General features: G+C 44.6%; 1 protein-coding gene across 6 annotated transcripts in view; it reads right to left on the bottom strand.

Moving 5' to 3' along the window:
• SLC6A6 (solute carrier family 6 member 6) overlaps positions 1-26,350 on the bottom strand; it is a 72,091-nt gene extending 45,741 nt beyond the window's left edge. Inside the window, exons 1-3 of one of the 6 annotated variants that reach the window (XM_066616155.1) lie at positions 26,260-26,296; positions 17,670-17,705; positions 12,165-12,230 (exon numbers count right to left, since the gene is read on the bottom strand). In XM_066616155.1, coding sequence (XP_066472252.1) covers positions 12,165-12,219 — 55 coding nt within the window. In that variant the 5' untranslated portion in view covers positions 12,220-12,230; positions 17,670-17,705; positions 26,260-26,296. Of the gene's footprint in view, positions 1-12,164; positions 12,231-17,669; positions 17,706-24,682; positions 25,146-26,259 lie in introns of those variants that run through there. The other 5 variants (XM_066616154.1, XM_066616156.1, XM_066616158.1 and 2 more) reach the window with 5 other exon arrangements.
• Positions 26,351-27,491: the final 1,141 nt, after the last annotated feature.

The raw sequence follows: 27,491 nt of genomic DNA, 5'->3' as shown, positions 1-27,491 counted from the left end.
GCCTGACAACACACGTGTGCAAACACAAAGAGTGGGAGAAAACCCTGGAAGGCTTATCAGCAACTTGCTATGCTAGTTTTGAGATCCAAGTATTAAGACAAACAAATGCTGTAAATTTCATATACATTAACTGCAAAGTTCACAAAGTTCGCCCTCTTACATTTATTGAACAATGTACCCCTTTTCTACTATATAAAGAGTGGCTGCATATTATGGTTTACTCCGTTTTGAAAGTTTTCATATTCCATTTTTCTTATCTTAATGCACCTTCTTACCAGATTGCCACAATTATTTTATATAGCCTTCTGCTTACCAGCAAAATTTTTCATGTGTGTGACACTGGAATTAACAGAGATATCACAAAGTACAAAAGAAGTGTGCTCCATTTGAGTTTTATGGCTCCTTGAGAGCAAAGTTTGTTTTCGTCTCTGCCATTTCTTACATCTTCAAATATAGAAGCACCAGCATGACAGAAAGTAGTAACAAAGTCATAGTATTTTATTCCTTTCCTATGTAGCCAAATAATTCTTGATATAAATTATCACGCAACATGGAACCTGTGGTTACATTCACAATAGTTGTGGAGAAATGTAAATAAATATTATACCCCTTTTCAGAGTCAACTGGCTATTGGCTTTGCCTTTATACATGTGTATGATCAACACCCTACAGCTGAATGCAAGTAGTTAGAGGAGCTCAGGGTATGTATCCGTCAGAGAGATGTGACAACCTTGAGCTTGGATGTTTATTCAGTCTTACTTTATTTGACTAGGTACTCATCACATTTTCAGCCTGCTCCTCCAAGGAAGATCATAAAATTGGGCACTAGAATCTGATTTGTAAATGCTGATACAAAATTATGTTCCTAGTTGAAGGTAGAAACGAATAGGAAAAAATTGTTTCAAAGCAGTTTACTGCAACGACTGGTACAGAGACAGATAAGGTTATCTCAATTGCCATGTTTATGCTGTGGTTTAGCCTCAGAGGTGCAAAAGTTGAGCTATTAAACTAATGCTCCCGGACTGCCCTCTGTTTGCATTTACATCCAAACTGGTTTCTGCCATAGTCACGCTTATCATACTACTGGCCAATTCATGTGGTCAGCTATCTCTGCATGCAACATTCCTTGAGTGTCCCAAAGAACACATTTGTGTTGGAAATGCCTTGTGAGAAGAACTCCACAGATATAGCCATATATTTTCCAATCAAGGCAAGTGGTCCCAAGAAGTAGCTGCAGCAGCATCCCGAAGCCTCCTAGCACCCGAGGCCAGATAACACAGTGCCATGAAATTGTCACCCCACATCTACACCTGACACCATTCACTTCTGGAATGGCTCCATTTCAGAGACAAACAGAGGCAAGGGGAGGGCGGGTGGGCCTGAAGTACTTGCCACTTTAAGCAATGAGCACTAGCACTACAAACCGAGAGCCAGAGAAACACCTGGAGTGCTGTGAAGGGGGTAGCACTGTCCCTGTTGCCTTTCAGACACCCCCTGTGGCCTGGAACCCAAGGCCTGTGCCCACCGCCACCCACTTCATATGCCACTAGTTCGCAGTATCAAGTAGAGACAAAATCACCATGCAAAGCAATTATGTGGTAGAAATACAGTAGGTCAAAGTAATATGCTTTCCACATCATGGAATGAATGAGGGCGCAATCCTAATCCACTTTCTAATCCACTTTCCTATGCCATAAGGGCAATGCAGCTCTGAGGTAAGGGAACAAACATTCTCTCACTTTGAGGAGGCCTCCATGAATGCCACACAACTGCAGGATACAACACACGTCTCATTGGGACAGCTATGCCAGAGCTGGAAGATTGGTTAGGACTTGGGCCTGAGTCTGTGAAACAGTAGGGCTTGCAATACACTCCCATTCAGATGGTACTCCAGCAATAGGCATTTTTTCCTCTTGTCTTCCCTTCTGTTGCTCTCCAGAGCCAAAACACCACCACCCTTCAGGCAGCAGGCCTTGCCTTGCTTCCACAAGCAAACAGGCCAAAAAAGCAATGATGGAAGACAACTACAGAATACAGATGAAGGGACAGAAGCTGTTACATCATGCTGTATGCATTGGTAAGTGAGCAAGGGACAAATGGCCTGTTAAAGGTTGCTTTTGTTCACAACAGACCAACTTCTGATCTCAATTAACACCCCTGGGGGGTGTGCTAGCTAAAAGCCTAATGATTGACAATAATCCAGAAAGGAGCACCAGCTTCCTGCTGTTTTCCCTTGATACACTGCTGCTCTGATTGCATCACCACTGCAGATGTAAAACATACAAAATTCTATTCCACTGTGCAGCACAAACTTTCAAAGGGCTTTTTTTAACTGCACCCGAAAATGTTGTTATGAGGAACTCATATGACAAAAAGAGTCATAATGTGTACAAGTGCTATTAACTGCTTATATTCCTGAGGTCTGGATTTATCTATCATGCAATTAAGTCCACAGAAGTTAATCTACTTAGCCCATTTACCAAAATATATTTGTTCGTCATTGGAGAGCTAAAAGAGACATGCCTGGTCACTTGGAAGCAATTTCTGACTCACCTTAGGGATCAGGTGAGCGGGTATCTACAACCCTGAATTAAAAAGAGACATTCACAAAGGTTTACTTGTATGATTCATAGGAATGCCAGGAGTCCAACTAAATTTTTCTATTTCATTTTAACTCATTATATTCCACTCTGATCTATCAGCTTCAGTGGTGACCAACAGTTTATTCTTTGGGCCACTCTCATTCACTTTGAGAGCAAGCTCTACCCTGCAATGATGTCATGCCATTTTAATGGATAAGCCTGGAGGGCCTACCAACCTATGAACTAATGAAAGGAGGGTCTCCGAGCAAAGATGGGAGAACTGGAATGTCTGGTGACTAGGGAAAACACTAACATAGTGGGCATAACGGAGACCTGGTGGAATGCGGAAAGTCAGTGGGATACCGCAATCCTGGGCTATAAACTCTACAGGAGGGACAGGGAGGGGCGTGTTGGAGGTGGGGTGGCCATTTACATTAAGGAAGGGATAGAATCCAGCAAAGTAGAGATTGAAGGCGGGTACGACTCCGCCACAGAATCTCTGTGGGTTAAATTACCAGGCTTGTGGAGCGATGTAATACTGGGGGCGTACAATCGTCCTCCAGACCAGAAACCAGAAGGGGACCTTGAAATGAGGAAACAGATCAGGGAGGTGACAAGGAGGGACAGGATTGTAATCATGGGGGACTTCAATTATCCTCATATTGACTGGGTCAATTTGTGTTCTGGTCACGAAAAGGAGACCAGATTCCTTGACGTGCTCAATGACTGTGCCTTAGAGCAGCTAGTCATGGAGCCCACCAGAGGACAGGTGACTCTGGATTTAATATTGTACACAGGACTTGGTTAGAGATGTCAATGTTACGGAGCCGCTGGGGAACAGTGATCATGCTGCGATCCGTTTTGACGTGCACATCGGGGGAAGAATACCGGGCAAATCTCTCACAAAAACCCTTGACTTCCGACAGGCAGACTTCCCTCAGATGAGGAGGCTGGTTAGAAGGAGGTTGAAAGGGGAGGTAAAAAGAGTCCAATCTCTCCAGAGTGCATGGAGGCTGCTTAAAACAACAGTAATAGAGGCCCAGTGGAAGTTTATACCGCAAAGGAAGAAGGGCTCAACTAAGTCTCAAAAAAGACACAGTGGAAATGGAAAAGGTGCAAATGAGAGCGACTAAGATGATTACGGGGCTGGGGCACTTTCCTTATGAGGAAAGGCTACGGCGTTTGGGCCTCTTCAGCCTAGAGAAGAGACGCCTGAGGGGGGGACATGATTGAGACATACAAAATTATGCGTGGGAAGGATAAAGTGGATAGAGAGATGCTCTTTACTCTCTCACATAACACCAGAACCAGGGGACATCCAATAAACGTTGGGAGAGTTAGAACAGACAAAAGAAAATATTTATTTACTCAGGAGACTGTTTAGAAGGAGGTTGAAAGGGAAGGTAAAAAGAGTCCAATCTCTCCAGAGTGCATGGAGGCTGCATAAAACAACAGTAATAGAGACCCAGCTGAAGTGTATACCGCAAAGGAAGAAGGGCTCGACTAAGTCCAGGAGGGTGCCCGCATGGCTAATCAGCCAAGTTAGAGGGGCCATTAAGAGGAAGGAAGCTTCCTTTCATAAATGGAAGTCTTGCCCTAATGAAGAGAATAAAAAGGAACATAAACTGTGGCAAAAGAAATGTAAGAAGGTGATATGGGAGACCAAGAGAGACTATGAGGAACACATGGCCAGCAACATTAACGGGAATAATAAAAGCTTCTTCAAATATGTTAGAAGCAGGAAACCCGCTAGAGAAGTGGTTGGCCCTCTGGATGGTGAAGGAGGGAAAGATGAGATAAAAGGAGACTTAGAGATGGCAGAGAAATTGAATGAGTTCTTTGCATCGGTCTTCACGGCAGAAGACCTCGGGCAGATACTGCTGCTCGAACGGCCCCTCCCGACCAAGGAATTGTCAGATAGAGGTTGAAAGAGAAGATGTTTCAGACCTCATTGATAATTTAAAGATCAATAAGTCACTGCTGGCATCCACCCAGGAGTTATTAAGGAATTAAAGAATGAAGTTGCTGATCTCTTGACTAAAGTATGCAACTTGTCCCTCAAAACAGACATGATGCCAGAGGATTGGAGGATAGCAAATGTCATACCAATCTTTAAAAAGGAAAAGGGGGGAACCTGGGAAACTATAGGCCGGTCAGCCTAACATCTATGCCGGGTAAGATGATGGAATGCCTCATCAAAGATAGAATCTCAAAACGCATAGACGAACAGGCCTTGCTGAGGGAGAATTAGCATGGCTTCTGTAAGGGTAATTCTTGCTTCACAAACCTTTTAGAATTCTTTGAAAAGGTCAACAGGCATGTGGATGCGGGAGAACCCGTAGACATTATATATCTGGACTTTCAGAAGGCGTTCGACACGGTCCCTCACCAAAGGCTACTGAAAAAACTCCACAGTCAGGGAATTAGAGGACAGGTCCTCTCCTGGATTGAGACCTGGTTGAAGACCAGGAAACAGAGAGTGGGTGTCAATGGGCAATTTTCACAATGGAGAGAGGTGAAAAGCGGTGTGCACCAAGGATCTGTCCTAGGACTGGTGCTTTTCAACCTCTTCATAAATGACCTGGAGACAGGGGTAAGCAGTGAGGTGGCCAAGTTTGCAGACGACACCAAACTTTTCTGAGTGGTGAAGACCAGACATGATTGTGAGGAGCTCCAGAAGGATCTCTCCAAACTGGCAAAATGGGCAGCAAAATGGCAGATGCGCTTCAATGTCAGTAAGTGTAAACTCATGCAAATTGGGGCAAAAAAAATCAAAACTTCACATAAATGGGTTCTGAGCTGTCTGTGACAGATCAGGAGAGAGATCTTGGGGTGGTGGTGGACAGGTCAATGAAAGTGTCGACCCAATGTGCGGCGGCAGTGAAGAAGGCCAATTCTATGCTTGGGATAATTAGAAAAGGTATTGAGAACAAAATGGCTAATATTATAATGCCGTTGTACAAATTGATGGTAAGGCCACACCTGGAGTATTGTGTCCAGTTCTGGTCGCCGCATCTCAAAAAAGACATAGTGGAAATGGAAAAGGTGCAAAAGAGAGCGACTAAGATGATTACGGGGCTGGGGCACCCTCCTCATGAGGAAAAGCTACGGTGTTTGGGCCTCTTCAGCCTCAAAAAGAGACGCCTGAGGGGGGGACATGATTGAGACATACAAAATTATGCATGGGAAGGATAAAGTGGATAGAGAGATGATCTTTACACTCTCACATAACACCAGAACCAGGGGACATCCAATAAATGTTGGGAGAGTTAGAACAGACAAAAGAAAATATTTCTTTACTCAGTGTGTGGTCGGTCTGTGGAACTCCTTGCTGCAGGATGTGGTGACGGCATCTGGTCTGGATGCCTTTAAAAGGGGATTGGACAAGTTTCTGGAGGAAAAATCCATTATGGGATATAAGCCATGATGTGTATGTGCAACCTCCTGATTTTAGAAATGGGTTATGTCAGAATGCCAGATGCAAGGGAGGGCACCAGGATGCAGGTCTCTTGTTATCTGGTGTGCTCCCTGGGGCATTTGGTGGGCCGCTGTGAGATACAGGAAGCTGGACTAGATGGGCCTATGGCCTGATCCAGTGGGGTTGTTCTTATGTTCTTATATCATAGACAGGGCCTGAAAGTCACTCAGTTCTATGCTGTACATATTAGATGAAGACAGTCTTAGACACAAGGCAGTAATTTCCTGCATTGTCCAGGTCAATCCCTAAGTATCTGTCCACACTGCCTCCATGAAGGCAGGCAATCTGGACAGAAGTGTGGAAGCTTTCCTCACAGAATAAAAATGTAATTTGCACTGCACGGTGGGTAGAGGCAGAGCAGCAATCCTGGCACTTAACGTGCATACATTGGGCTCTATTAAAAGCCACAACTCGAGGGAACAATTAGGGTAGAGCTGTACAGCAAATGGGATTCCACTGCATAAAGCAATTAGTCCTGAAATGAGGAACAGAGTTGTAGCTCAGTGGAAGAAAAGAAGTTTTACATAGAGAAGGAACCAGATTCAGCCCCTGGCATCTCCCATTTAAAAAGGAGTGAGGCCGAGAAAGGCTAAGAGCTTTTCCAATCAGTAAATACAACAAAGGAATTAGATCAAACAATAGTATGACTGAATCTACAGCAGCTTCATAGGCTCATTATAATCACTGCCTAGGGCAGTGGTTTCCAAACTCCTACAGGGGAGTTGGGAACCAGTTATGTATTTAGGTGGGGTGGTAAGGAGGTAAGGAGGGGGCATCAACGGCACTGCAGCGATTCCAGCACTGCCACTACCAAGGGGCTTATTTCTGACCTTGGAGGCAGAGCTGGCTTCCTGCAGGGTCCTGGAGGCTTGCAGCCCTTCTGATGTCCTCTGAGGTTTCTGTACACAATCCTTATCTCCGATCAGTAGCTACTTCCATTTTCGAATGAAAACTGCAGTAGCTGCTGATTGGAGATGAGGATTGTTTACAAAAGCCGCAAAGGACATTGGACAGGACTGCTAGCCTCCAGGACCCTGCAGGAGTCCAGCTCTGCCCCAAGGTCAGAAATAAGCCCCTTGGTAGCAGCAGCACTGTGATCACTGCAGCACCCTCACTGCCACTGGAGCAGGGCCATTCCCCTTAAGGGAGAATGCCCTGCTTCTGGTTCCCCTGGTGCGTCACGACCCACAAGTTTGGGAAACCACTGGCCAAAAACATGAATCAGCAAGGCAAATTACTGATTTATGTATTTTTTAAAAATATAATTGCAAGTCAGAGATCCTAGAGTGGAAAAGAACCAATAATAGCAAAGGCTGTATCCGTTAGGTAACTGATAAAAAAAGAACCTATAAATTTATCAGATCTGCTGCAATCCATTTCATTATAGTTGCGTTTCTGTTTTTTGAAAAGCAAAAAAAAAAATACCTTACAGAAATTAGATACCCTCATGATTCAAACAGAAAATGAAGCTCCACAAGCAGTTACCAGAATGCCGAGAACACAGAATGAAAGAGAAAGGGATCAGGATGTTTCTACAGAGAAAGTGTGAGAAACAATATAAGCCTGCCAGTAAGGAAGTTTGCAGTGAAGTGCTTGTTCTTTTCCAAGTGGTAAAACATTAAAAACAGAACGAAAGAGAGAAAGAGAGAAAGAAAAATATCATCTGTTGTTTTTACACTTTCTCAAGTCATACACATCGATGCTGAAATGGCAGCAAAAACAGGAGTCTTCTGTTTATATGCTTGTGTGGGTATAGAACAGACTGATTCCGTGGTAACATTCCCAACTTTCTTCCTCCTCCACTCAATTAAAGGCTCTTATCAAAAGCCAGGTGGAACAGCCAAGAAGAAAATCAAGCAGGCATAGCATAGTAGCTAATCAGGAGCTTACCAGTTCAAATCTTATCTCTGCCATGAACTCATGGAGTGGTCTTAGGCAAGCTTCTCAGCTGCACTCACATGGAAAGAATTTGGACACTGCCCTGATCCTATTGGGGCATTGCACCACCAGAACTAACATGCCAGCAATGCAAGGCTTTTTATGGAGGCAAGAAAGTCAGGCTGTTGTTGCACACTTCTGGCCCACTGCCCATTTGTGGAAGTCATGCATGGGTACCACTGACTCACAGCAACATCTCCCTCTGAGAAGGTAGATAGTTGGCAGGGGTGGTCAAGCAGATGAGACAAGGAGGTAGGAGTTACCAGTGTCAGGAAAAGAAGGTCTGCTATAATGTTTGATGGGAATACTAGAGCAGCAAGAAGGTCATAGCTGAGATTATACGGTGTATACAGAAAACAATCTGCAATAATGATACATTTTAATACACCTACACTACACTAATACACTAACTATTTCCTACATCCAAATCATACTATGGCAATTTTCTAATAAATACCAATGAGTTCCAGTCATTTAGTAACAGTGACTTTTAATCATCATGAATCCTACCTCTCTGAAAACCGTGGAAGTTAAAGACCTCCTCTATCACTCATTGTCCCTGAAACTATGACCCATTTCCTTGAGACAAGGGTGACTTTAGATTAATTTTTAAACCAGGAAGTTATCTTCAGTACTGGATTGTCAACAAACCTTTCATGCAAGAAAAGGCTGGCTTGAAAAAAAATCCTTCTATTGTCTAAGAGGAAAAGTCAGATAATGCTTAAAATAAGCATTCTACTAAGGAAAACAAATATGCAGCCCACTTCTGTATATCATGCCCTGCAAAGTGGAATGCATGTAACATATGCAAATAAAGAATGTATCATATGCTTAGAACAATAGATAAAAATACTCCACAAAGTTTCATGCTGATGAGAGTTTCATTTGAATGAATGCAGAATCAATTCAGTACGAAAGGTAAGAACCACTCAAGTTTTATCAACACATTCTTCCAACTATAGTTGAAAATGCTGGCTATTTGCTCTACGCGTTCTTCTTAGGAATACAAGAAAACTAATATTGTAACTTATTCTTACAATGAAATGCTTTCTCAATGTAACTTTTCTCTCCAGTTCTGACTGATTTCAGATGATAGTTTTGATTCCATTATTTACAAAGTATTTTCTTCCCTTAGTCTGGGTTATTTTCACTCAGGCATTTTGCACCTCAGGCACCAACAGAATCATAAAATTAACGCAAAGAACGCACGGTCAACCAATCCTAAAAGAATGAATGAGCATCACAGAACAATAATTATGGTTACTCTACCTTTAGTATAGTATATATAGTTTGCATTTTTTATTTCTATTCTTTAGTTTTGTGCCAGAAAATGAAATTATGACTGACTGGGAAACGTTTGCTGTTTCTTAATGCAGAAAACAATGATTTGTTAAGTTAAGCTATTTCTTAACTGTAATGCAGCAAACAAAACAAACCTATAGGGAAATAACCTGAGTTTGTAGGGGCAAGGTCTTTTACATAAACATTAGAATGAAGAATAAACATATAGAAGACTAAAGTTATAATATTAAATATACATTATTTTCTGGTTTGTTTGAGGAACACAGAGAGATTACATAGCCACTAAAGTGGAGAGGAGGGAAGGACGGAGAGCATTTTAAATAAATTCAGGATTTCTAGGAGTCTAACAATGAATTATTCTATGGTGTTTAAAACAATGCCAGATTCTACGATATCAGGCAAAAGAAATAAATTAGTGAAAGGAGAGATAAGAATTAGAATGTTAAAAGAAAAGAAAAAGCGTACTACACAAAAGCATATTGAAGGATTCTGATATTTTACTCACTGAAACAAGGAAAAACAAAAGGTTTATAGAAGGATTTATAAATTGAATTCTGAATTATAGTGGACAATAGAAAAGCCCTCACTTTATTATTCCCACTAATTAAGTGCCATATTACATGCCAGACAAAAGACCAACTGGGTGGGTGAGAAGGTCTGAGGGGGTTGTCCCACCCACTCAGTTCCAGTATTCACATGCATATTCCAGCCACATAGCTTCTTGCCACAAGACTGGCAGTTGCTACACAGGCAGCAATATGTGTGAATAGGCCATAGACTTAGTTGCTGCTTATACTGCATTCATCACAGGAAATCATTCTGCAAACAAATGAAAGTGCAAGACCCTTTCCACAAGTGAAACACTCCTGTTTGTTCACAGAGAAATCTTCTGTTTGTGCAATGAGCCCCCAAAGGTCAAGGAGCTACTCAGGATGCCACCAAACAGGAAGTCAGAAACTTCTCAACACGATGGGAAGTAAACAATGTAGTCTACAAGCACATTTTTAAAATACTGGGAGGAATGAAGGACACGTTAGGCATGCTCAAGACCTGCACTTCTGCTGACCTTCAGAAGGCCCAGCCCAACTATGGAGTAGATTGCTGCCCACTCTTCCAGCTCCATGCTCTCATTCTGGAACAGGAACCCTGAGTCGGTAATTCTAACACTCAGCTCTAACACTGACTCTCACACTGCCTCACCAGTCCAGCCATCAAAAGCTCGAGCTCCTCTACTAACAAGAAGTATGGTTGGAGAAGGGAGTGACAGGATGCGCCACCCACACAACTGTGATGACTATCTTCACCCCCTTATCCACTCTCCACCCCCGTCCAATTCCAAGGCTATCCCTGACCTCATGCAAAAAACACACTGGAGGTCAGAGATTACGGCCCCAATCACTGAGGTCTCCTCTGGGTAAGAGATAATTTTTTCCCTTACGTGAGGGGGTAAGCCTCTGGTGTAGGATTGGGTCCACTTGGACCTGCACTAGTGACAGGGTATCAGCAACACCTCTGCCACCAATATCACCCCTTCTAGCCCTCATTCTGCCCCCATATCCTCCCCATTTCTTTCCTTCTGCTCTGTTCCAACTCTTCCCACCTCTGTCCTGCCTCCCCCATGGTGACTTACCAACCCCAGAGGTGTGACTGATTTGCAGGTGATTTGCGGTGGCTGCCCAGCTGCTCCAAACAGCATGCTGCCTTGTGCAAAAGCCATTAAGGACCTTAAGCCGATGGAACACTAGTTCCTGAAGCGTAAGACCTGTATAGGATTTGGGCTCAAGGGCTGAAATCCTATACAGGTCATGCCTAATCATGTATGGATTTTGCATCCGTGGATCTGACTCAATAATCCCCTGAACCATGTTCAGCCTGACTTGAACCCTCTGAGCATGACCAGAGCTGTGCTCCAGTCACGTCCATAGGGTGTTTTGAGGGCTGGGGAGGCCACATGTGGCCTCCTCAACCCTCAAAATGCATTGTAAAGCCTTCTGGGTGCCAAAAATAGTCATTTCCAGTTCTCAGTAGAATAACAATTTTCGCCCCTTAGGAAGGGGTGCCTCAGAACATCCTCCAGATGTGCTCTGGTTGCATTCGGAGGGTCCAGTGTGCCTGGTCCACTGATTTCATTATCAAAAGGTTTTGGCACTTGTGGGGGTTCCAGGAACAGAACCCCTGTGGATAATAAGGCACGTGGATAATAGACACTTTCTTGGGAGTAAGGCCCAATGAACAAAATGGGACTTACTTCTGCACAGACGTGGATTGGATTGCTCTCTAAAGGCTGCAGTCCTATACACACTCAGCTGGAAGTAAATCCAATGAACACAGTGGGACTTACTTCCATATAAACATGTATGAGATTATACTGAAGTGAAGTGGGAAGGACCTGGCAGCCATACGTTTTGGCTTGGTGGCAAAGACAGACAAATTTTATGAACGCTTGCTTAAGACCCACTGAAATCAACAGTTTAAGCACATTTAATTTTTTTTTAATACTGACCCTAAACTCTGCCACCAGGATTCCTCAAAATGCTGCCATTCATTAGGCTAGCAACATAATTATGAGAGCTGGCAACTCTGAATATAGTGATAGGTTAATGTGTAGTGGAAATGTAGTGTGTGACTTCCCATGATGCAACTTTCCCACTCATCCACAGAGAATTGGCATTTCCAACACAGCACTATTTAGGAACACAGAAATATACAGATATTTATTAAAATAAATATTATTTAAAAAATACTTGCAGTTGATACTCCTTAAAATCTCAACAGCATATGGAGAAACACAAGCGAAGCATCAAGATTCATGTACCAACATGCCCCTCCCCATTTCACAAGCATCCAATCTTAACTGCACTCACCAGTTGGAACGTCTATCCCCTCCTCAATGTGGATGGGCAGTGCTGGTTCCTCCATAGGGTGAGGCACTGATAGAAAGCAATGAATGATGGTAGTATTTGTCGCAAAAGATAACAGTAAGACGGTCCCTTCTTAGCATTACAGTTACAAATGAGATTGATGAGGGTAACAAGCAGTTTAATTCACCCCTAAACATCCATACTGACCCATTTCAAAGTGTTTCATACGGTTCATTACACCTAGAGACACAATCCTGACAAAAACCCTGATAATTTGCATCTATCTGAAAGATTCAGTTCTGTGATGTTTCAGTACATCAGTACTGTGATGTTTGGAATATAGGACTTAGACACCTGTTGCTAGATGCATTTATGCAGAAGGGGTATACATTGGCTCCTCAAAACTTAATTGCCAAAGAATTTTCTTTCGATAAATTTCAGTTTAAAAATCCTAACTAAGAACTGGACACATTCTCCAAATTACTTCACAAGGCACAAGCACTGTAACAAGTCTAGCATGTCAAATTATGCCTGCTTCTGTCCCGGGAGATCACTTAATTCCCGTTTAAAAATTCATGCTGTAGAAGTCAAAAGGAGCCAAAGCGCAAAGCCACATACATTACAGAGATTATAAACAGAAAGAGATGTATACATCAAAGGTGAGACTTCATGTGTTATGTGCAGATGCAGGAAAAAGAAGCACCAATATTCCCAGTTTGTCTTTCACCGTTACACTGCCCAGCAGGCAGCAAAGGGAGGTACACTGTGCATATTGTGTATACCTCAAGATTTGTACACATAAATGATACATATGTATACTTAGGTGGACCTGCACATTTCTTTCAGTTTGTGTCTTCCACTCTTACCTTTCTTGGTTACAGTCATGTCATTACAATCATGGTTCATGTAGACCCACAGAAAAAAAAAAATCAGAGTGGGAAGAAGGAGGGCAGGGCAATTTACCCTTCTTGTGGCTTCTTACCCACCCTCACCCATGCTTTCTCACCTGAATACAACTAAGGGCGCAATCTTATCCTGCACTGGAACAGGCAAGCCAGGAGGTTTGCCTGTATCCAGTGCAGGATAGGGGCCATAAGCAGCTCAGTCAGAGTTAAGGACCGCTGGCCCAAATCGGTCTCCTCAGACTTGCGGCACCTCTGGAGGTGGCACAAGTCCAAAGAGAGCAGAGCGGCTTGAAGTCGCTCTGTTCTCCCTGGGAATGGGGGCTGGATCCCTGCCAGATCCCAGCCCCGCCTCCCACTCCCCACCCGCCCCCAGGGCCGCCCACCGCCCGCCCTCCCCATCTAGGAACGCCTCCCTCTCTCCTGCTCCCCACCTCCCCCTTTCCTACCTTTTGTCCTTAGATCTGAGCCAACACAAGGCGCTGGGAGGAGGCCTGCGAGGAGGCCTGCGTAGAGGCTTCTGTCAGCCTCCACAGGCCAGTGCTTCTTGGAGCGCTGGCCTGGTTTCCTCCCGAGGAGGAGCAAACGTGCCTTACAGCATGTTTGCGACCCTCCTGGGTCGGCCCAAGGGACTACCTCTTAGGATTGCACCCTAAGAGCCAAGTCCAGCAGTGCAAGGCTCCTTATGGTGACATAAAAGCTGGGCCACTGTCCAGGCCATTGCCATGAATGGCAAGAGGTGCAGCCCTGCCCATTTTCTCTCACTAGATTTACATCGGCTATATAGCTGACGTGGGTTCAAGGAGACTCATTGGTCACCAGGAGGCCTACAAAAGAAAATATTTTTACTTATCTCTGGCAGGCCTCCCGATTTCCTCAACACTACTAGATGCAGCACACTCAATGTCACTGTGGCCGCACTGTGGTAATGGTAGGGGATTGGATTGGGCAGTTTGAAATCTGAAGCAAGGTACCAAGTGCATCATTTGAAAATCAAGAACTATGAGGATAAATTGGATACACATCCAAATGTGCAATTAAGAGATAGTATCTGTATTGCATGGCTTTTGAAACGGAACATGCATTCCATGAAAGGCAATGCAGTGCAGACAGACACACATCTGGATGCTTGTCTTACCTACCCCCATTTCCTGATCCAGCAAATGATACACACATAAAGGGCTGCTTCTGCACACAGAGAGCTTTAATTTAATTGAGGCGCCTGGTTCTAACAGGCATCGCTGAGGAGTTGCATCCACTGTAGCTTTCCTTCTGGAGCGCAAAATGCCTGCTCAAAAAGAAAACTGCAGCACATCTCCTATGGAGAGGTTTCCAAGGTCAAGTCCTACCCCAAATCATTTTAACTTCAGAGGATATGCTTATTTATATTTTCAAGGATACCTGGGAAAGGACTCAGGAAAGGCATGCCTCAGAATGCACATTGTCCAAAGTTTCTCCTATAACCCCTATACTATGGAGAACCCTATCTTGAAGGTTAAAGGATCCCTGAGAGTTGCATTTGCAGCTGATTGTAAGGAGTCTGGTAGAATGGCAGGTTCAGGGTACCTTTCACCCCAAGTCTGCCACTGCTGCCTCTCTCCAAATTGCTGCCAACCAAGCTGCACTGATCTGCTTTCCACTCACTCGAGAAAGAAGCAGATCATTCCCTCCTTACGGTGCTCCTCGTGAGCTGCTGTCAAACCAGGAAGTGTGGGACTTTGGTTTTATTTACAGGGACTGTCAAGGTGTCAAACTTGTTTCATACAGCAGGACGAATCACATTCACGACACCTGCTGAGGGCAGGAAGTGATATCATTGGGAAGGAAGTCATTAAGTAGATCATGGCCAGAAATAAACACTTTGTTCTCATACAGAAATGCATTAGCTGCAAATAACGGAAGAGAAAAATATGCAAATATTGATGATATTCTCAAGATATGGGAGAGCCCAATTATCATGCTGGGTGAGAGAGGGAAGTTCTGCTGAGGTGCTTGGAGAGTCCTGTTATCAGGCAGGCTGCCCTTTCAGTAGCACCCCTTCTGCTGAGGCTTCACAGCTCAGCAGCTGAGAGGTACTCTGTGAAGTCCCTCTCTCTCACACTTTTTGGTCTGCCCCTTCCCCCACAGTGTCCCTTTGAAGCCTCCTTCTGTCTCTCGCTCCCAGAGTCCCAGAGCTTTTGCAGAAGATATAACTGTGATATAACTTTTGCACAGGATAACTGTGATAAAGGCCCAGTTATCACAGGAACTGGATAAGAAGCCTTATTTTTGACACCCTGGTGTAAGTGCAGAAGTTCCACACTTCCAGATTTCACAGCAATGCACAAGGAGCATGGAAAGAGTTTGGGTTTTTTGTAGCACAGAGGCAGCAAGCTCAAGATGGAATCAGGTGGTGTTCTGGGTCATGCAACCCCTGTCTAGAGTGGTAGAGAAACTACATTCATAACTCCCAAGAGGTGGGCCAGAGACAGGGAAAAAGATGCCCTTCTTTGGCCCTATCCCACCCTCTGAAAGGTTAGAGATTTAAAGCCATGACAAAAAAAGGAAGCAAGTTTCAGGGCAGAAGTGCCTCCTTCCTTCGCTTTGCCCCACCTCTTCCCCATCACAGTGCTTTGCAAGTCCCTAGTAGTATTTTCCTAATTTTCAATAAACTGCTAGTTTTAAATGTAAAATAAGGATATAGCTTAGAGGAAAAAGAAGTGTGAAAGAAATTTGTCTGTACAATTGATTGTACTTCATACAGAAACAATTACTTATGGACAGTGTGCTGCACAAGCTGCTTTTGTTCTAAAAGCTAAACTAATATTTCAGCGCCACAACAGCAAAAAAAAAGTTTGTTACTAGCAAAAAAAACTGTTACTATATAGCTTTCGGTTTCATATTAACCAATTGTTATTATGCAAATATGGCAGCATTATCATTCAATGTTAATTTTTTTAAAATAAAAAGCATATTAATTTATGATATGTTTCCTGTATGTAGATGTTCCTGGGCACAATGCACACACATAACGTTATGTTAAAAAATCCATACTGTAAAACAATTACATAATTTTCCTCTCCAAAATAACACTCCGAACCCTCAAATGAAATCCTAGCTAATGAATTTTCCTCTTTAAAGAGCTTTTCAAAAGAGGCTATGACAGAAAGAACTGGCCAACTGGTTACATGAGCCCAAAGAGTCTGGTGTTCTAGTGTGAGCTCATGTTTCTATCCAGTTTGATCCTCAGGCAGAGGAAGAACATTTTGCAAAGCATGTTGTAAATGTTCTCAAAACATTTGCAGCATGAACTACTGACAGCTTCTCAAACCGACTCACTAGCACAACCTTGTGGTTAGATAGCTGCCCATTCGCCTAGGGGACAATCATTATGCTGTCTACATGAAAAATTTGTCATACCTCAAGCTGCTCTCAATGTAGAGGTACCCAAGGATTAGCACACTGGGTGATTTATATCTATTTAAAGTGTTTGTGGCTGGTAAATGTTTACTAATCTCAAGACTGTGAACAAGTAAAGCAAGAAATCACAGAAAAAGCTTGAACTATCTAAATGGTATCTCAGGCCACGCACAAACACACACACACACACACACACACAAACCAACTTTGCAAATAATAACTTGGATTATGTTGTGAAATCCAAGAGAAATGAAGCATATCTTAGCAGCCATATACAGCTGGGAGCAGGGAAATCTTATACACTGTGGGCGCTGGAAAAATCTCCTATTGAGTCTTCCTCACTCCCTACGTCTAAAATGAGCATAATAGCTAACTTTCCTATTATTAATTCTTATGAAGCCTACAGTACAATCCTATGCATATGTACTCACTTCTGAGGGTCTTACTCCCAGGAAAGTGTGCATAGGATTGCAGCCTTAGGGCCCAATCCTATCCAATTTTCAAGTGCCAGTGCAACCATGCCAATGGGGCACGCATCCTGTGCTGATCCAATGCTGCACATGCCAATGTGCTGCATCCTGTGGTGATGGGGCAGTCACAGAGGCCTTCTCAAGGTATGGAAACATTTGTTCCCTTCCTTCAAGGCTGCATTGCGGCTGCACCGGTGCTGGAAAGTTAGATAGAATTGGGCCCTTAGTGATTTATCAGTCTGCAGACTCAAATCAGCATTAAAAATATTATGATTACTCATCCATGGCTAAACTGGGGCAAGCTGCTATGTCTGTAGTTCTGTAAAATGTAAGTTCTGTAAAATGTAAGTTCTGTAAAATGGAAATAACAGAAACTCAACCTCACATGTTTGTTGAGAAGATAAGCAGGGCAAGACCCTGATCCACCAAAGGGTGATCGGAGTGCATTTCCTAATCACAGATCACCTCCAAACTAAACATGCAAAGAAAGATTTTTACAGAAAGGTGTGGATATCCACCTCCAGCAACCCCAACTGCACATGTTCAGTATTCTATTATAATCATCATTAAAATAATCATCATAATCATAATCATATGCTGAGTACTTATTAATGCATAACTAGTTTTTTCATGCAGTTTATTCTTTATGAGCACAAGATGAGCATTTGGATTCTGAATATTTGAGTTGCACTGCTAATATTTTGCTAATTTCATTAACGAGCATAAGTAACACTTACATGAAAAAGAGTCTCTCCAGAATGGATTTTCTCTTCCTGTTTCAGAAAAAGAAAAAAAAAGAAAAAGAAAATAAAATAAACAAAATAAAAAAAGAAGATGCTAATGGAGGAAAGAAAAAGATTTGAACATAATGCCTGCCATATTCATGATGGCCATGAACACAGGATGATGAAAGATTACACAGACACTGTCCACAGGCAACCCCCTAACTTTCCTCTTTTATCTTTAGTATACTACAAAGTCTGGTACATTACCCACAAAGTAAACATATTACAGGTATAACAGGTATAATATTACATATTACAGGTATAACAGGCAAGTAAAAATAATGTTCTGACGCTATCCTACATGAAGCAAGAGAAGAAAGCTTTTAAACACCTTCCACTGCCTCTATAGTTTGTGGAATCCTTGTCCAGGATCTCTGTTGTTTAACAGCTCTATTCTAGAACTGGAAGGTCCTCAATGGCCTACAACAGTTATGTTAAACTTCCAGCTTGATAACAGTATAAGCTTCTTTTTTCCTACTACACTCAAGTCTCACTTAAACAAGGCTTGTTAGCAAAAATTTTGGGTGGTTTCCTTCTGGTCTTCTAAGATCTCTGGGTGAGGTGAGAAGGGGTTTCTGGATTTCTTCTTTCAAGGCAGCCAGTTTGAAGAAATTCTCCTACCTGTTAACCTGTGATTTGGTTAAGAGGAAGGAGAAGCCTGTAATGGCCCTTGACTACCAAGGATGATTCTGTGGGACAAGCAAGAATGACACTAACATTTTCTTTCCCACTTCCATTCAACTGTAGAAAATTCTTCAAGATTAGGACAGGAAGCGAGCCCAAGGATGAGAAGGTTGACTGACAGGTAGAGACTAGGTGCAGAGGCTAAAATGTAACTAACAGCCCATTCTTATTGGGCTTTAACCAGTGGTGGACCCGTGGCAGGGAATGGGGGGGCAAACGCACCAGATGCTGCACTCGCCGTTCCCCCGCCACTGCACCGCCCCACCTGCCCAAGCTGTTGCACAGGCAGGCGAGGCTCCGCGCAGTGCTCAGCAGCGGGTGAGAAGCCTTCTGAGGCTTCCTCTGCTGTTTTAAGCAATACTTCCAATTTCATCAGGAAACCAGAAGTATAGTTTAAAATGGCGCAAGAAGCCTCAGAAGGCTTCTCGATTGCTACTGAGCGACGTGCACAGCCCTGTGAGCATCGGTAAGTTTCCTGGGGACAGTGGTGTGCTGGAGGGGGGTGGCGGCATGCCGCAAACCCGTCCCAGGGTTCAATGAAGGCAGGACAACTACTTGCTTTAATTCTAGCAGAACAAATGTTCTGCCAGTGTTAACTGCTTTTCAGCAATCACAAAGGCTAGAGCCTTCCCCCGTACACTAAAGAATGACCAAGGACCCACCAACACAGGTAAGGCAGCAGGGGAGGCAGGTGGAGGATGTGGGGCAGGGGGAGAGCAGTTCAGCACAGGGAAGAAGGAAGGTTTGGCAGCAGCCACCAAATGCTAGACCCTTCCCTGGATCCAATCCTGCAGCCTGGATCCATGCAGACCTACACCAGTGATATTGCTAGCACAGTCCAAGGAGACCCCTCCATGCTGTGGAGGCTTACCCCTGGATAAGAGAACAAATGTTCCCTCAACCAGGAGGCCTCCGTGGTGGCCCCCCTGCATGATGCAGAGGTAATCATTTCGGTATCACTGCATTGGCAGGGGGGATGGATAGGATTGGGCTGTAAATCTATATTAGATCATCATATTTTCTCTCAAGGATCTTGTAGGTTGCAAAGGCGGCTAGATTCACTCCAGCATCTTATATAAATATAACATCCAAGTCCTGTTACCAGCCTAATGGTTCACTTACACACACAAGTTTAAACCATCGATCATGCACTCTTATGCTGTCACAGTAACACATGGCATTGCCTGTTAAGAGATTTTTGGCAGTGAAATGGTTCAACAGGAAGTGGTGCATGGTTAACAGACCTGACCCTTGCCTGAGCCAGAGGCATAGCTAGGGATGGACTGGGGCAGACCGTCCCAGGTGCCATGCTCCGGGGCAGGGCAAGGGGTGATGGGTACATCACCTGAATCTCGACCAAGCGGAGCTCAATAGCATATTTGGTGGCGGAAGGGCCACCTGGAAGCAACTGGCCATGGTGCAATGATGCACCAACATCTTCTTGTCACCACTAAACTAATTCTGGGTGCCACAGTTTGTGCCCACACAGCAGGAGCCAATGAGCCCAGGCCTGCTGCTGTTAACAACACCTGCTGCTTGGCACCTTGTGAGTGGACAGGGGTGTTGTACAGTGGGGGGAGTAGACACCCACCGGGGAGGAATGCTCCAGCAATATCACTGACCCCAGCACCCAGTGGTGCATGTGAAAACCTGAGCTGAGAGCTGTCAGAAATGAGGAAAAACAGGGGCAGTGACAGCTTTTTACATAGCATACAAATGGGCCTTTTCAAAAGGGATACTGCTGGTATATGAGAAGACATAGCAAGAAAGCTGAAGAATGGGTGACAGAGCTGAACTGGTATGGCTTTTTCCAAAGATAAACCCCTGAATTGGAGTAGATGTATGGTTGCAAATCCCATGTGCGTAGACACACATGGATGTGACTCACGGATATGATTTTCCATGGCTGTAGTGCACATTTGATATGGGCCTTAGCCTAACAATAGGCTGAGAGGATGGATGATATAAGACCAAAAAATCAACTGCACAATTGTGCAGCCGTTACAAATAGCTATTTTTTAAAAAGAAGACTTCAGATATCATGTTTGCTGCAATTCTTTGAAAACATAATGACATACAAAAAAAGAAAAGAAAAAAAGACAAAGATGGAGAAAGAAGGGAGAAATTAAAAGCAACCTAAGTTCTTGTTTTTTAAGTTTTTAAAATTTATGATCTCAAGCATAGCGGACCCTCCCTACCACAAACAATAGCTAAGTACTTCTTACTGTGTTTGTATTTCCTACAAAGTGCTACCAGGGCTAGAGGTATCCAGTAGTGACTGGAAGTCTTATAGAACCCCAGTCAGACTGGGGACAAACACAGTCATAACAGAGGGCTATTGAATAAAGCCCATACAGCACTTCTGCAGTTATCAGCTGTTAGCAATTGGGGGGAAGAGGAACTCTCTCCCATTCTCAAAACTTGTCAAAATATATAAATAAATAACTACTAGGAATATATATGGAAAGGTAACTACAAGTATGCACTACCACTGACTGTGTGGATCAACTTTACCTTTCCTCTACCTTTCTCTTTTTTTGGCTTCTGCCTTCTCCCTCTCTCTGTTCCTTGGAACCCTTGTCTTTGTCTCTAATGCTGCCTCCTCTTTCCTTCCATCCTGATGAATGATGGCCTATTCATGAGGCAATGCTTGTGAGGAAAAAAGGAATGCCTCTGTGACATCATCTGCCATTACTTCAATCCCCACCTTTATCTCATATATCTTTGCTCCATTCCTTAGCTATGCCAACAAAAAGAATGTGTGCCTTAGGTGAGATGAATGTAGAGATTGCTGTACTGTCTGCTGATGTCACAAAGGCAGTGTTCTCTTTCCTTAAGCAGGGAAGGTCTTCCTACTGCCCTATACTAAGAGAATGGAGTGTTTAGGGGCCTTGCTCCTGGCTGAAAGGTCACAGGTTGTGCAAACCCAGTCTATTGCTTTTCCCTCTGTTGCAGCCTTCTGACAGCATTTTTTCTGTCAGTCCTGGGGATGCAGTCAAGGACAAACAGGGTGACACTTTTTTCTAGGGGAGTGAGGCATTGTGGGGGCTCTCTTTCTGATTCCCCAAATCTATTACTTGCCCATACTAGAGAAATGGTTTATAAGAAGGAAGTGGAGAACTCATCCAAGTCCTTAAAGAGATCTGAAACATTGTTATAGAGCTAATACAGATTCAATTATCAACAATGGGTTGTTGATAATTTATGGCTCAGTACTATCCTTAGCAAACCCATAGCATGCAGTGGGTCTGGTGGGGCACAACAGAGCCATGGTCCCAAATGGGACTATTTGGATCTACATCAACCTGGCATCAAGACTGGCACAAGTCTGAGGAGGCCCAAGGGGGCGTGTCTAGACCAGGAAGGGAGCACAGGATATCATGTGCACTGCTGCCACAGGTATCCACCCCCTGCTATCCCCCAATATGCCCCCAGCTGACCCCAATCTTTCCCCCTCAACCTCTGCCTGCCCCTCCCCACCCACAGCCAATCCCTGCTGTAAGCTCACCAGCACTAGCATGGCTCCATTTATATATAAATTTATTTTTATACATATAAAAACCATGGTTGTTACTATGTAATAAACCCCAGCCATAAGCTAAAGGATTCTGCAGTATTTCGCTCCGAATGCCTCATTTTGCCACATTCAACAAGTTAAATCAGACGATTTTATCTCACAGCCTGAGAGGTCATATGAACAGTGAACAGCTGACCTGCAATCTATTATATTGCATGTACATTCTATGGTATCAAAACTTGACAGCACTTTGAACCAATACCCCAGAATAGTACTGTATAAGACTTTCATATGCTTGCAGGCATTTTCCAAAACAACTCTAGAAACTTTTGGCACCATGTCACGGAAGAGTGTCTTCCATTGAAAAGTCCTGAATGTTCTTATTTAGAAATGTTTAGAATGATTTAGAACAGTGGCTCCCAAACTGTGGGTTGCTGTCCAGTAGTGGGTTGCGAGTCTATTTTGGGTCACTCACAAAAAACTGGCACTGGCTATGGCACCACAGGGCATTCTGGGGTGCTTCCCAGCCAACAAAGTAGGTTGCGGGCCAAATTGTTTGGGAAGCACCGATTCAGAGTGTTATATACAAGCTTAAACTCAGATTTCATCGTTGGTTATTTCAAAACCTCTTTGCTCTTCAAGGGATAATAATCCCTGTTCATGTTACATCTTTATTTTCCTGTAGATCAATTACTTTCCAGAGCCATTTACAAAGAGAACACAATACATTCTCTTATTATATTGGATATGATAAGCAGAGTTCTCAAAGGGAAATTCAAGAGAGTCACCAAGTCCGACTACCTGTGCCAAGGTTAGACACCCACCAATGAGAAACAAAATCTATTCTGGCATTCTAGCATGCTGCCTCTGCTGGACAAAAGTTTGCTATCTCTGGCTACAAGTTTTCCTAGGCTCACAGGAAAGGACAATCTCCAGAGACACAATGAAGGCAAATTCACATTAAACACCTGTGTTTCCCTCTTGTGGAGCTAATAGCAACTTGGGAAATATAATCTTGAAAGGAAAATAGTGGAGGGGAGAGAGTTAAGCATCTAGTCTTCCAGGGTAGTCTTCCCCCCTCCCAGATGCATTTCATTAACAAGGAAAAAAATCTAGTAAAGATGGAACCCCTGTATAATGTGTAGTTTGGTCTTGAGCTTTCCTACCCCAGAGCTATCTCTGAGATGCCATGGATCATGGATGCCATGGCAAACAATCGCTGAAATAAGCCCCAGGGGAATATACAGAAGTCATTCAAGTCCTACTGAAGCAACAAGATTCTAACATCTATGCCTCACTCATCTATGTTTCATATTCTAATCAGGAATTTATCAGTTATTAGCTTCTTCAGCTCCAGTCCATTGTGCTTCTAAGAATTAAAAAAACAGGGTGGATCCCCCAATAAAACTTATTCCAAACATCAAATAAGGTACTTATTTAGAAATCCTTCAATATATCTTGTCCCACCACAGTACAAAAATAGTATTTAGTATCTTAGGTGATAGAAGCAATCTGAATTACTTCAGGGTAACTCAGCCTTAGCAGAGTTTTCCCAGCTGTATACCAAAATCTGTCTCCAATGATATATGTAAAACCAAAGCTGCTCATTTTATGATCAGCTCTTAGACTAACACTTCCGGACATTTGTTCACTTCCTAATGCCCTATGCTGGCAATGCATGAGGTTAGCATTCTTTTGACCACATCCCAGTTTTGTCCATTGCTTTTCTGTAGCTAGTTTTGTGTTAATTTCTGCACAGATATAGCCCAAGGTCAAGAAACAGCTGATTTGGCTTTTTTTTTCCTGTCCATTTTCTATTATTTTTATATATACATATTCTGAGATATAATGGATTTGTTCCTCTCATTGCACATTCTGCCCCCTACAGGGTAGGATGTTATTTGGAAGAATGGCTTTGGGTGGCTAGCAAAAGTTGTATCACCCTCAAGCCATAGGATCATAAGAGCAAAAATGGGAAAATAAAATGAAAGACCTTTGGTGAAAAAGAGGATTGAAGTGTGTGTGTGTGGGGGGGGGACTTCTGAGGAAGGCTTGAAAGGCCAATGGGAGCCATGAATGAGAAAAAGAACACAAGGTTGAAAAGAAAGCTGAAATGGAAAACAGAGAGAAAGGTGGGGTTGCTGCCGCTAATATACATTTATTCCTTTCTGTACTTTCATTGGCTCTCAGCATTTGCATTAAACAAGTGACACTGGTATCAGAGTAGGTGAACAGCTCATCTCAATCAAAAACTAAAATCCATTCCTCTCTTCTCATGTAAGAAATCAACTTCCAAACAACATCATACAGGAAAATATTACCATCACACTCCTCTGAAGCCAAATTCTGTCATAAAGATTCCACCCAAATACAAATCTTGACTTACAAATTCATTTGCCAAGGACGTAGAGTTTTGGCCTAGACTGGTTTCTTCACCCAAGCCATTCTCCATGAATGACCCCCAAGTTTTTCAATACAGCCCATTCACTTAAACATCTTTTTAAAGAAAGCAACAGATGACAAAGTCTTAGGTAGCAACAATTCCAAAATTACACACAGACCCATAGCAGGGGTCTCGGAACAAAGCAGTTCAATTTTGCCAACCCAGCGCTAGAGACATTTTGACGCACCAGAAGACAGTACAGCGGTTACCAAAATAGCACATTAAGCACAACCGACTTTTCTTGGCATGCTTTCTTAATGCCTTTCCTGATACGGTTAAAAATTAGTGGCAAAGGACAGAAAGAAAAGGAGCTCTCCCTACCTCGGCAAGAGCAACAGGGAGATTCAAGAAGATTTTGAAAGCCATAGCTCTGTGTCTTTGATACCACACACCTGGCTCTTCATTTCACAGTACACGCTACATTATTTTTAGAACACTAAAGCCAGTAATCCTAAGCATGCTTCCTTGGAAGTAAGTTCCCTTTGAAAGACATGGATCATGCTCCCAAGTGTTTAGGATTAGGTGGCCACAGCAACAAGATATGATAACACTCATTTTTTTTTCCTTTTTTCAGAACCTCTTGTTCAGGATGTATTCAGCTTTCTCACAAAGCAGGTTTCATAGGTTCTGATCAGGTCCTCCAGATAATGAGGAAGAATAAAGAGAAGCTTATATCCTCGATTGGCCATCTGCTGATCCTCACAGGCATGCAAAGTGGCTTCCCCCTGATGTTCATATAAGGAAATGGAGATGGTGCGGTCTCCAAAAGTCTGTGGGCTCGTTCGCTCGCCTTTTGTTCACAGCAGCCTTCTGAGGCCAGTAACTGAGATGCAAATGTGAGAATCACTCCACTGACACTGAAGGGTGCACGAGATCCAGTCCTTGCCAAGAAACTTTGGGAGAGTCTCACACTCTTTGCTTTTCTCCTCCTCCCTCCCCCCCCCCCAGCAAGAATGAATGAATTCACCAGAGGGCAATTGCCCCAGCAGTGCACCGAGTAGCGATGCATCCGCCTTTGTGTGCTTTGCTCTGGAGCGCAGATCGGCGTGCTTCAAAATCATCTCACCGCACGCTGCACACGGGGGAGGGGAGGGGAAGGACAAGCACATGCTCGCGTACAAAAGAATTAAGAAATGCAACTCAAACCCGCCGGAAAAGCCTGATCACCCCGAGTGGCTCCTTCCACTTGGCTAGGATCTGCTATCTCAAAGTTAACCCGAGGTGTGGGAAGGGGCGACCGGCGGGCATAAGCGGAAAGAGGAACTGCTGGGGGGGGGGACTCATCACAGGGGCGGTGAGCGGGGGGGGGGAAGGTGCAGGCACATTTGGGGGACAAAAGCCAAACCCGCCATGCGCTCTCTCCAGAAGCAGGGGAGGGACAGGAAAGGAAACCGAAAGGCACCTAGGCAAAGAGCCCAATCCTGTGCATGTCTACTCAGAAGTAAGTCTCATTATAGTCAGTGCGGCTTGCTCCCAGGTAAGCGTGGATAGGATTGCAGCCCTAGACCCCAATCCTATGCATGCCTACGCAGAAGTAAGTCCCGTTATAGTCAGTGGGGCTTGCTCCCAGGTAAGCGTGGATAGGATCGCGGCCAAGCACAGTAGCAGAAGAGGCACCAGAAAGACACAGACAGACACACACACGCAGATGGGACGCGAGTGGTCAGCCTAGCGGGCCAAGGGCCGGGGCTGCTTCCCTTCCACCCCACCTTGCCTGCGAGAAAAGGCTGGCGAGGGAGAGGCGCTCCCGATGCCTGCCTGCCTGCCTGCCTGCCTCCTTTGTCCCTCAGTGCCAGGAGGGGCGAGCGAGGGGGCCGGGGAAGCAGCGAGTGGCAGGGGGCAGCGCGCGGCTGGCTGGGCTGGCCTCAAGCCCCCGAGAGAGGAGCCCGGCTGGGTACCTGCAGCAGCTGCTCCTCTCCGCCCAGGTAGCTGTCCAGGGTCTCGGCGGCCCGCGGCTCGGTCCTAGGCGTCCCGGGGAGCGCAGCCAGGCTGACTAAGCGAGCTGCCGGCGAGGAAAGGGTAATTTATAAGCGCTTTCTTCCTGACCTCTCGTGCCTGTTGTCTAATGAGAGCGCGCTGAGCATCACCCATCCCTGCTGAGTGGAAAAACACCAGCTCGGCCTCTTCTTTGGCGGGGAGGAGGGGCCAAGCCGCACTCGCCCCCCCGCCCGCACGCACGCAGAGGAAGCCTCGCCTGGCAGGCGGCCCAGGCGGTTCCGCGAGGCTGGGAGGGGCGGCCAGGCCCGGGGAGGTGGGAACAGCTGCCTGCCTGCCTGCCTGCGCCCTGGCGGTGGCTGCTGCTGGCGGGCGGGAAGGGAGGGCAGCCCCAAGCTCCAGGGGTGCGGAAGCCACGAGCCCCCCCAGCCCTTTTGGGAAGGAGGCACCAGAACTGTCGCCTGCACCCCACCATCCCTCGGTGGGGCAGACCCAGGCTGCAGCACGCCTCCCTGGGAGTAAGCCCCATCGACTATACTGGGCCTTACCTCTGAGAAGATATGCTGACAGATCTTCCCACCTTCTCCTCACAGCAACTCTGTGAGGGAGGTCTGGTGGCTGATCCCAGGCTGCCCAGTGAGCTTCATGGAGGATTTGGGCTTTGAAACCCAAGCCAAGTAGCCCAAGATGCTAGCCGCTATGGCACATGACAGAACTGTGTTGTGGGGGCAGCACATGAGGGCCTTTCTTCAGGGAAAGAAAAGAGCAGGGCTCCAGCCAACTATTCCCATTCAAAGTATTGCCATTGAACACATCCTCCTAGCTCTTGGCAAACGTTGACTTTCAGGGGGGTCCATAGCTTATCCTGTTTGAGGTAGATTATCCACCACCTCGCCTCACAGCATAGAGACCCATGGCAGCACAAAACACTGGGAGCCGGGACCGTTTCCCACGTTACAGAGAGGCAAACCTGGCCCTGCCCCAGTTACACAGCATGTTCACTCAACATGAAACTGCGACTAATGAGAGCTCCCTGAGTTCTCCTTGCGTGGCACACATGTATAGAAACATGTTTTTCATGTTCATGCGCTGGCTTTTAAGACCGTCTACACCTAAACATAGCAAGTGTGTGAAGTGCAACAAAACACTGGGAGCCAGGACCATTTCACATGTTACACAGAGGCAAACCTGGCCT

The sequence above is a fragment of the Tiliqua scincoides genome, chromosome 2 (assembly GCF_035046505.1).
Source record: "Tiliqua scincoides isolate rTilSci1 chromosome 2, rTilSci1.hap2, whole genome shotgun sequence".
Classification (NCBI taxonomy): Eukaryota; Metazoa; Chordata; class Lepidosauria; order Squamata; family Scincidae; genus Tiliqua; species Tiliqua scincoides.
Note: the sequence above shows the minus strand (reverse complement) of the source record. Positions and strands in the feature narration are given on the sequence as shown.